At 47.2% G+C, this 10,917-nt stretch overlaps 1 protein-coding gene across 1 annotated transcript; it reads right to left on the bottom strand.

The window, feature by feature from the left end:
- Positions 1-3,527: 3,527 nt before the first annotated feature.
- LOC111070582 (zinc finger protein sens) lies at positions 3,528-8,649 on the bottom strand. Its single transcript, XM_022361243.2, has 4 exons — positions 8,272-8,649; positions 6,918-8,071; positions 4,583-4,733; positions 3,528-4,348 (listed from the first exon to the last, which is right to left on the bottom strand). The coding sequence occupies exons 1-4, from the start codon at positions 8,423-8,425 to the stop codon at positions 4,110-4,112; spliced, it is 1,698 nt and encodes a 565-aa protein (XP_022216935.2). The 5' UTR covers positions 8,426-8,649; the 3' UTR covers positions 3,528-4,109.
- Positions 8,650-10,917: the final 2,268 nt, after the last annotated feature.

A 10,917-nucleotide genomic window follows, 5' to 3' on the forward strand; every position in this document is an offset into this window, starting at 1 on the left:
ATCTCCAACTTGTAGACTAGTCATTGACACGGCATTCCCTTGGCTTCGCGTTGCTTCCGATTTGGCCAGCGAACTTGGCCAAACTGATGTTGTTCTTTGTGCCGCCGCTTTGGTTCCATCAGTCTCGCCTTCAGTCTCGGCCCAGCCTTGGCTGATGTCTGATTCGCTTCCAATCTCAAGAGGATCCTTTGCTGACTAGACCAATCCAAATTAGACACATTCCAAGCTTAATTTATCCACATCCCTTGCTAGCACAACTCCAAGTCATTACACTTGCTCGCATGCAGAACTAATCAAAATGTGACTACTGTAAGGAGTCGGAGACCATTGAATATGGAAAGGAATCCCCTGCTGGCATCACCTGTCCTTAAGTGTCCATTAATATCATACTATTCCCCATTAGAGTTCATCATTTAACAATCAATTGCCTACAAGAGTCCAGAGCCAGCCAGGTGACAATGCTCAATCAAAGAAAAGCGAAGCAATCATAACTTATCAGTTTCAATTCCACAAAAGGCCAAAAGGGAAGAAGCGACAGCCTGACAAGGGAGAGGGAACCGAGCGAAGCCGGAGGCCTGTTAAAATTGGGTCACTTTTGGCCTGGCCTGAACTGGCCTGGCCGACAAGTCGATCTTGTAATATCGATCGAGCGTGACAGGTGCAGAGGTGCACTTACAATTGTTGTTGCACCTTCCATTCCTTCCTGCCCCTCCGTCTCCGTCACCGATCGATGTGTGTGTGGATTTTGTATCTCGTATCTGGGAGTACTCGTACATACATTAAGCGACAGCTTGTGGCTCAAAAACACACACGGCATGGACTCCCCTGAGGGCCTAGATTAGATGCAGATCTCTCTGCCATCTACTCGAATGTTTTTGCGGTCTGTCTGTCTCTCGGATGCGAAAGATTTTTATGACTGTTGCATCTTTTGGCTTCTGCTGCCGCTCCTGGTGTCGTGTGGCCCATGTCAACTCAGACTCAGTGCCCCGCACTGGTACTGGTTGTAAGTCTGGGCTCTGGGGCTGAGTCTGGCTGGCTGCTGCTGTTGTAATTTGCCTCCTGGCATATGTTGGCCGCAAACCGGCTTTGAGCACGCGTCGAGACGCTCGTCCTGGCTCAATAATTGAGCGCCAAGCCACGACGACAGGTTCCAGGATTCTGGGACGGCAGCAGGTGCTTGGTGCTTGGACCAGGCAAAAGGGAATTGGAATCGGAATCAGCGCCAGGCTGCAGCTCCTCGGCCTGCTTACAATGAAAGGACATAAACATAAATGAGCCGATGTAATGTTGAGCCGCTGTCGGTCCTTCTTGAGCCCCATCTCGCTCTATCTGTGTGTTACAGGTGCCTTTTCTGTTCAGATGCATCCATCCCCTCCGCATTTTAATTGTGAGCCCGGCCCGGCCCGGCCTCGCTTCACCTGCAGACGAGCAGCCGAGCTGCGATCGAACCGAACCCAGGAACCGAACCGAACCAAAACCAAACTGACCTAAGACATCTTTTTTGCTCTTGCTGCACGCGGCCCGGGCTCTTCACCTTTTTTTTAGCCGCAACTATTATTTTTATTAATAGCCAAAGTCAAAAGTCACCTGCCCTGCCACAGAGACAGACCAGACCAAAAGGTGACTCTGTCTCGGGGTTAGGGGCTGAGGCTAGGGGCAGCCGGAAAACGGAACCGAACCGAACCGAATAGAAGGGAAAGGACGTGCACATGCTCATGTTGCGGGCTCAATGCGATTGTCTAGGCCTCTTCAAGCACCACTTCTAAGATCAATTTCCTCTTCACCTTTTTCCTCCAAGAGTTTTCCCTCGATTCTTATTGTTGTTTGCTTTGGGGTTGCAGCTTTCATTTCATTTCAATTCGTTCTTTTTTTTATTTTGGTGCTCTTTTGTTTTTCATGGGGGCTTGCCCGACTCGTGGGCTGGCTGTTGAATAAATTCCAAACGGCATGACAAATTATGTGGGCTCAGGTGTTACGCGGAAAAAGGGGTGAACAAACCGAGAGCTGTAGCTAGAGCTGTAGCTGGAGAGTGACACTCCAGCATATGGCATCGAGTGTTTATGCATTTATCTCTACATCTTATCGGTTCTCTAAAGTCTCCGCGAATACTGTTGGATATGTAAAGATATTTGATCACTTTCACTTTCATGAAAGAGAGAACATCCTTACCTAAATTGAGTACTTTTGGATCAGGGTAGAACTGCCATCTGCAATGTATATATATCTGCCGCAAGGGGACTTTCTTACAATGTCTTCCATGTAATCTATGACTCTTCCTGACTATCTGGAATACATATCGAAAAGCTGGAAGCCCTCTCCACAATCAGCCACCTTTTTTTTGTAAAACTTAACCTTGATAATCGTCCCTTTGTTTCTTCACCTGCCTGGCTGACGTTTAAGCAAAACTTTCATCTATGGCACGACCGAAGGGGCCAGGTCACATGTTGTGTCTACATTCTCTGGCCATTCTTTGGACTTACTTTGTCGGCACTTGCCGAAAAGTCCTTGAACTGCATTTTTCTGTGGCAGCAATTGAACTGCATATTTCTCTCTCTTTCTCCTTCACTGTCGTTCCTTTTTTTGTGGTTCAATATTTTGTCAATTTCGATCAATTTGTGGCGTGCCAAAGCCCGGATCCAGTTCTGGGGGGAATCGTCTGAGTGAAATCCTTCGACGACTGTTCGTTCGCTGATTTCTGATTGCGGCCAACGATGAATGGCGATAATGAGGGGAGTCGGTGATTTGTAAACTGCCAAACTTCATTTCGGGCGTTTTAAAGTGCCGCAAAATGCATTTGGACATTTCGATTACCGAAAATTGCGATCAGCAATCCTCAATGACCACTGCCTCTGTGCCTCTGTCCCTGTCCCGATCTGCTCTCACTCCTTTTCTCACTTTATTTCGGCTGCAATTAGTTCGAACTTCGAACACTTATTGGCGTTTTCCCAAAGGAGCGCAGGGGCGGAGGAGCAGGGGCAGTACCTGCTGTAACGCGGCGGCTTACAAAGGGCATTCCCAGGATGCCACATGGACCACAGATCAAAGATCACCGCGTCACCCGGTAAACGAAAACAGGAGCAGTAGCAGCAGTAGCAGCAGCAGCAGCAGCAGCAACAGGAACAGGAACGAAGCAACTTATTCCCCATCAATTGAGTACGTGCAGGAATTTATCTATAAAATCAGGTTTTCGGCCAAGATCCCGAAAAAAAAAAACAAATATTTGGAACGCTTTGGACAATTTGTAATAAATTGTGGGGGACTTCAAAGGAGTAGCATGTGTCCTTGATGCTATGGAATGCCTCATATTCGGGTTGAGGGGCAGAGATACATAATGAGATATTTAACCCATATTTATGAAGATATTTCATTGCATATTCATATCTCTTTTCCTTTGCCGCACTTAGGCAAATACCTTGAGAAATCCTTTTCAAATTTCTTTTCTTTTAGCTTTCAACTTTATTTTCCAAAAAATCATAGGTTACTAAATTATAAACTATAATTATAGTTATAAAAATCATTGGATAAATTATAAAATTAGAATAAACTAAAAGATGCATCATAATTCGTATAAATTAATTATTCTGGGGGTGTGTAATCAACTTAAATAAATTGGGATAAAAAATTTGGACAAGTGTTGCTGTTCAAGGGTTCCAGTTGGGAAATTTCTTGCTGCTGGTTTGCTGGTTGGTTGTTCTTTGGTACGTTTAGCTGCCAATTTGGGGTTAAGTTTAATCCAAATAAATAAACGTTAATCGAATAAATTAAGTTAGTTATTATGCTAGATTGTAACACATACATATACATATAAGAATAAGTCTTGTTTGGGTAACTATTTACATTGGGAGGGGCTTAGGGCTAAAATTGAGCAAATGTCTTAGCTAACAAATGGGAGGGCACCCTTAACAAAAGATCTCTTTAATGGTTCATCTGTGCGAAGGCCAAGAGAAAACAAACTTTGGCTTCCTAGCAGCGACTTAGACGGGCCACCTCCACCTCCTCCTCCTCCTCCTACTCCTACTCCGCTCTTCTTTCTGGATGTGCTCAGCTAATACTGGGATCCGATCCACGTGGGAGCTCGGTTGTGTTCGGTGGATAACGAGTAGCGGCTGTCAACAGCTGCTGCTGCTGACCTCCATTTTGAGCAGCGTGGGGGGCTTCAGATCGTCGAGGGGTGCCTCCTCGTGGCGGCTCTCCCGATGCCGCCTCAAGTCCACCTTCCGCTGAAACGACTGATCGCAGAGGCCACAGCCAAAAGGCTTGTAGCCCGTGTGCTTACGCATGTGCGTGATCAGGTTCGAGCTCTGGCTGAAGGCCTTCAGGCACACCGTGCACTTGTGCGGCTTCTCGCCTGGAATCGGAGGGAAATCAATAAACAATTAGCTAAATGAAAATTGTGCAACGTTTATTAATTGTGGGGTCGGCCGGTGGCGCAGCTTTACAGCAATTAGACAAATTGAAGAGCGATAGCGATAGAAATCTTGGCCACTAGTTGATTTTGGGACGGGGGTTTTGACACATTTGCATAGGGCAAGTGTCACGGAATATTCTGATTTGAATGGAACCCTTGGAGCTGGGAACTTACCCGTGTGTATGTATGTGTGCTTCTTCATGTCGGACTTCTGGTGGAACCGCTTGCCGCAGTACTGGCAGGGATATGGCCGGGTGTCGCTATGGATGAGCAGATGCGTCGAGAGGGTGGACGAACGCTTGAAAGACTTGCCACACTGTTTGCACTGCAACGAACAAAGGAGAAGCAGAAACATTTAAATATTTAATTTTCAAATAGTACGAGTCACGCTTAAGCCCCCGGCCCGAAAAATGTCCCCTATTTGAACAGCCTGTATCCCCAAAAAGCCAAATCTGAAATGGGAATATCCCACCCACACATATCAGGTCTATATATACTCTCTGCTTTGTGTTGTCTGATCGTGCCAAATTCTCAACAGCCACAGGAATTAAACTAGATTTGTGAGTGCACAAATATTTGTCGGACAGGTGACGACGAAGCCAACCCAACTAGAGGTAAAACCCAAAGCCAAATTTTGGCCCGATAGATTCTCTAGCTTATTTTTGCATTTAACTGCGAAGAAAACAGCTAATCAAATAGTGGGAGGGGGGGCAGGGAAGGGTAGGGATTCAGCTAAATCTCAAGTGAGATACTTTCTGTGGGCTGCGCGAGTGAGTGAAACGATGATATTTGTAGGCCAAACACAGCTGTGACGGTCAGACTGGATCGATTAGGGACTGTGGATCGGGGATCGGGGATTGGATGATCGAGCTCCCTGTAACATCTTCGGTTGTCAGATTAAATGTTTAAACAGTTTGCGTGTTGCAGCAACATGCATGTACTCGTATCTAAACATTGACACACTCTCACAGCCAGCACCAGAACAACACCCCGACTCAAATCGTTCATCAGCTCCCCAGCTACGTGGGCGACACTTATTAAACAACAACAACACCGAAAAGAACTGGTGGAAAAGTGAAACATTTTTTTCCAAAAACCCAACATGCTCTACGCATATTGTAAATTGACACAAGTGTCTGTTTCTGTGTGTTTTTTGTTTTTTTTTAAATTTCTTTCACTCTTTATGTATTTTTCTCTTTCTTGCTTTTTGGGATTTTCTATTTGCGGATTGCATTTGAGTGGACCCATATCCCCATAGCCCCATATCCATATCCAGTACCAATATCCACCAATACACCAATATCTCCATATGGGCTAGACCCAATTAGTTGCTCTATTGTTAAGCTCGGCTTGACTCGACTCGAGTCGACTCTGAGCCATAATGTCAATTTGCTTAGCTTCGACAACGAAACGGAAGTTGGCGAAGCACAAAAAATACGAGGGGCGGTGTGGGGGGGGGGGGAGAAACCCCAAAGTCTGACTCAGCCGGGTGGGCCTCCTACAGGGTAACAGATGTAAGGAATTACAGACAAAAAAATAAGACTCAATTTATATACATATATAAAAACAATATAAAAACTGCGCCTGCGCGACTGTCTCTGGACACTCTCCGGCAACTGTCTTCGGCCATATGGCGAGCGGCCTGGAAACCTTTTTTTTTTTTCGGCCCGGCCTATCGCATTTCACTCTGACTGACCCCCGATGGATGTGTGAAAAAAGCGGAGAGGGACATCCACATCGACATCGACATCGGACTCGCGGCGGGTGTTGATGGATATAAACGCAATATGACATCGGGGGTAGTCAGAGCATGAGCCCGGCTCGACCATAAGCGAAGAAGCCTTCTCGAATTCCACATGGTCGTGTGCCCCCGGCACTGGCCGGGTTAATGCGTTGGAAAAAAGGGGGACAATCCAATATCGAAATGACAATTATGATTGTAATTTGTACATAAATCCTCCGAAAGAGTGTCCCTCCAGCACCCCCGCACTCCACTAATCAAAATTATTTGATTAACTAATTGCGTGATTTCGATGGAACTTAATTGAATTTCCATAGAGCTGCGTCTCCCCTGTCTCTCCTGCCTGTCTGTCCTGTCCTGACGGTGTTATTACAGTATTTGCTGTGCCACTTTTCCAAATTGAAATAATGGTGGGAGGTTTGTTGTCTAGCACTATCGATATCTCCGAGGACAATTAAAACAGTTCGAGGACGAAATATGAAACAATTAACACAAGGGAATTGCCAAAGACACGCAATGCAAGCCGCGGGGTCTTATGCAATGCAAGTATTACACCAAAATGGCTGGAGGTACGCCAGGTACGCTCCCCCCAGAACTGGACACGTGATAAACCCATTAGAGACGGGGAGACGGTGCCTCGACTGCTCACAGATTTACACAGATCGATGCTGTTGGTGAGCCTCAATTCAGGCAATCTCTGAAACATTTCCGCTAGTCCCAGTCCCAGTCCCAGTTCCCCGATTCGATATCCTGTTTGACTGGGCTTACCTGGAAATTCCTGCCGCTGCGCTTCTCCTCGCACTCGCCCTGGTATGAGGACGAGGAGGAGGATCGACGCGCAACATCTGTGGCGGTCGAATCAGGATGTTGCTGCTGCTGCTGCTGATGATGTTGCAACTGTTGCTGCTGCTGTGGCTGTGGCTGCTGCTGCTGCTGTTGTTGGTGTTGATTACGCATATAACCGAATTCGGCGGCTGCCACCAGGCCCATAAGCGCCGCTGCCGAGCGGTTATCCTGCTGCTCGCTGGCTGCCTCATCCTTGATGTGTTGCTGCTGCTGCTGCTGGTGAAGCTGCTGGGACTTTAGGTGCTGGGTGAGCAGCTCAAGATTGTTGCCCGTGAGGCCGGCCATGAAGGCGCTGCGATGGGCGTACAGCTGCTGCTGTGCCACCTCGAAGTCCATGTCCTGGACAGGCGTGGCCTGGGGTGCGGATAACGAGGAGATCGGCGACTGCAGGGAGGAGACGGAGGCTGCCGACCGTCGCTCGTACTTGAACTTTCTCACAATGGGATCCACCTGCGGCTCATCCTCCTCGTTGTACTCGTTGTACTCGCTCTGCTGCTCCCTTCTCGCGGATCTCTCGCACATGGAGGCTGGCGACCAAATGATGTTTCCCTGCGATCTCTGTCTCTGCTGCTGGGGGGTTCCCGTACTCTTCAGATTGACCGCCTTCAGGGGTGGCGGTGTGACATTCAGCGCGGCCATGGGATGCACTGCCTCCGCATCGCTGAGGCTGCCTCCGCTGGTGCTGCTCCTGCTGCTGTTGCTGCTGCTGTTGTGCTGATGGCGATGGTGATGATGTGGATGGCTGTGGTAGTGCTCCTGTTCCTGCTCCGACTGCTCCGACTTGCTGCGCTCCTTGGTGCTCAGGTTCAATGGCATATCCTCGTCCTGGTCCTGCAACAACTGCTTGTTATTGTTGTTGTTGCTTGTGGTGGTGGTGGTGGTGGTGTGCTGCACTTCCTGCTCCTTCTCGGGGGTCAGAGCATAGTCCCGATCCCGCTGACCCAACACTATGGAGGCAGGGGACTTGGGAGTCATGGGCGTCAGAGGCGTCCCCAAAGCTGTGGCGGAGGACAGCAGAAACTGTGGCCACAGCAGTGCACTGGAGTACAGCAGCGGATTATAGAGGAAGGGCAGATCTGCAGGAGAGATGATCGAAATGGGTTCGATAAAATACTATTATGGGATCTATGCTGGCAGATTAGATTATACTATAATAGTAGTCCCATCTGCCAAATTAAAGGAGGAGCTACTCTCCAGGCCATTGGAAACTATGCGATGCCCATGAGAGATCTTTTGGTTTCTTGTTTTGTTTTGTTTGTTTGATCCTTGCACTCACCTCTTCCATTCAGCTTCTGGGCTGCTGCCGAGGCTATCACAGTGTTGAAGGCGGATGCCCGCTGCATCCACTGCTTGTCCAGCGCTGGTCCCGAGTAACCCGCTGGACTGGGCTGCTGCGAGTGCGGCGATGGCGGCGGCGACAAATGATTCATTTTTGGGGCTCTAAGCTTTTCGCTCTCACTGTGTCTGCACTGGGCTCAATTTGTTTATATTATTTGGTGGATTTATTTTTATTTTTTTCTCTGGTCACTTCACAAATCTCACTTTTGTTGAGCTGATCTTTGGGATTTAACGGATCTGTTTTTATTATACAAATATCTGAGGGTTTTGTGGGTAATTCTTTTACTCTCTGGAGACGAACACGTCCGTATCGCTCGGTGCTTCGCACCTGACTGAATCTTTGTCCGATTGCTCGGTTCTAAATTGAGCCAACGGTGAAGCGTTGTCGCCGACTGACTACTTGGCCCGAAAAAAAGGTACTACCACATAATGCTCTGTGTGTGTGTGTGTGTGTGTGTGTGTGGCAGCAAGCCGAATCAAAACGAGCCCTCTCTGTGTTGGTGTTGACTTTCGGTGGTGGTGGCTGGCTCTGGAAGCCCTTGTCTGTACGAGTATCTGTGTGTTTGTGTTACCAACTCTGGTTTTTCACCTTTGGCAGCAGTTGGCGGCTGTTGCAGTTGCAGTTCCTGCTGCTGCTGCTGCTGCTGCTGCTGCTGCTGCTGATGTTGTCCTGCATGTTGTAAGGGTCAAGACGCACAGTTAGGCAGAGATACCCTCTCCTGCCCTCGCCATTCCTCTTCCTCTATCAGTATCAGTGGCTTTGATCGTGCTCTCCCTCCTATCCTCAGTGCCTTAGTGCCTCGGTGCTCCTCCTGCTGCTGCTGCTGCTGGTTCTCTTTCTGTTTGTTGGCAGCACGCGTTTCCCTACTAATTGGTATGCAGTTTAGTTTGGCGGGGCGTTTGCTGTCTTTTCTTTTCTTGCCGCATTGTAACTGTTACATTTTCTGTTACTGTTCTTGCCACCAACTGTTGTTGGCTCTGACACACTTGAGCGACAGAGATGCAGCGACGCAAGCAGACAGAGAGAGGAATATGCGGTTGGTTGAGGAAGGTAGTGGAGTAGCGGGCGGAGGCGTTGCCCGGGGAGGGTTGACTTACAAATATTTATGTACGTGGATGGATCTATCTATACATCCAACATCTGTCACGGACATTCCCCACATGTGCAATGGGATTGGGAATTCAATTAAGTTACAATTTTGATTAAACTATGATTAATTCAGTTCAATTTTTTTATCTGTCTAAGCCTTAAGGCTAGTGACTAATTTATCAACTATGTAAGTGTGTTTTTTAGAACACAGAATAATTCTGTACAAGATTTTTAAGATTATAATAATGCATTTTTTTCAAGCAGTTTCCGTAACTCATATTTTTAAATAAATAAAAATGCTGGTGTGAAAGGTTGTCATTTATAATTGAAATACAGGAGGCAAAATTATTATTTTCTTCTAAAATCTTGTACATTTTTGAGACAATTTTTCTTTTCTTACTACTCCAGATGTTTAGACTAAAATTCGAGTTCAAATTACTCTCTTCAAATATGATCTTAAATTAAGAAATATTTACAAGTTTTTTTTTAGTTTTGAATAGGTTTCTACACATTCAGGTGCAAAGTTTTAGCAGAAAAAGCCATTTTTTGTCATTTGTGTTTATCTGAAAATGTCCATTGAATAATATTCAAAGTTGGGTTCAGTAAATTGATTTACCTTTTGTTACTTAACATTTACTATGTCATTTGATTGTAGTTTTACGGGTATGATTTGTAGATATTTATATATTGATTTCCTCCAATGAGAAGTATGGAATTTATTTTCAATAATGCATGGAGAGTACATAGAATCGTAATGCTTATAAGTATGATTCCTATGCACACATCTTCCTTATCTTTATCCAACTTCAAACCAATTAAGCATTGAGCTTGAGGACATTTAAAGTGTATCTTTATTGGATCTTTCTTTCACATTAAACCAAATCGGAGGCCTTCACCTGCTGCTTTCTCCGAGTATCCATCCCCTTTGCTGCTGCTTCTGCTGCTGCTGCACCTTTCCCCCTTGGCAACACTCATCCCTGTTCAACATTTGGGTTCCTCCTCCCGAGTTAGTCCTTCTCCGGGCCACGCTTGGCCACCTCTCGGTGCAAGACAATTCCAGTTTATCTACGAATATCCTTGGCTCGGCCACACCTGCCTAGAAAACGGAGAAGTGGCGGGAGCACACTTCTTCCACATTTAACGATCCTCTTCCTTCGAGCTGGCAGCAATTTTCTGACGTTTTGGCGCAATTTCCTTGAGAGGACATGTGCATCACTGCGGCGACATTCCAGCAGACACGAGCCCGCCACGGGCAGGGGCTAGCGAAGCATGCCGCCGCGGCACGAGACGTGGCCCCTGGAAGCGGGTCAAAATGGGGGACAGGCAGCGCTCTGTGGCAAAGTCATTCATTATGACCGCGATGAGGGCTGGCCAGGCCAGGTCGCCCTCGTTGCGCTTGGCAGCGTTTCACCAGAGCGCTGAGGGCTGAGGGCGCGTGCCCTACTCTCCCTCTGCTGCATTGACTCCCCGCTTTGTAACGGATTCACCTTATGC

This window comes from Drosophila obscura, unplaced genomic scaffold (genome assembly GCF_018151105.1).
Source record: "Drosophila obscura isolate BZ-5 IFL unplaced genomic scaffold, ASM1815110v1 contig_1, whole genome shotgun sequence".
NCBI lineage: Eukaryota > Metazoa > Arthropoda > Insecta > Diptera > Drosophilidae > Drosophila > Drosophila obscura.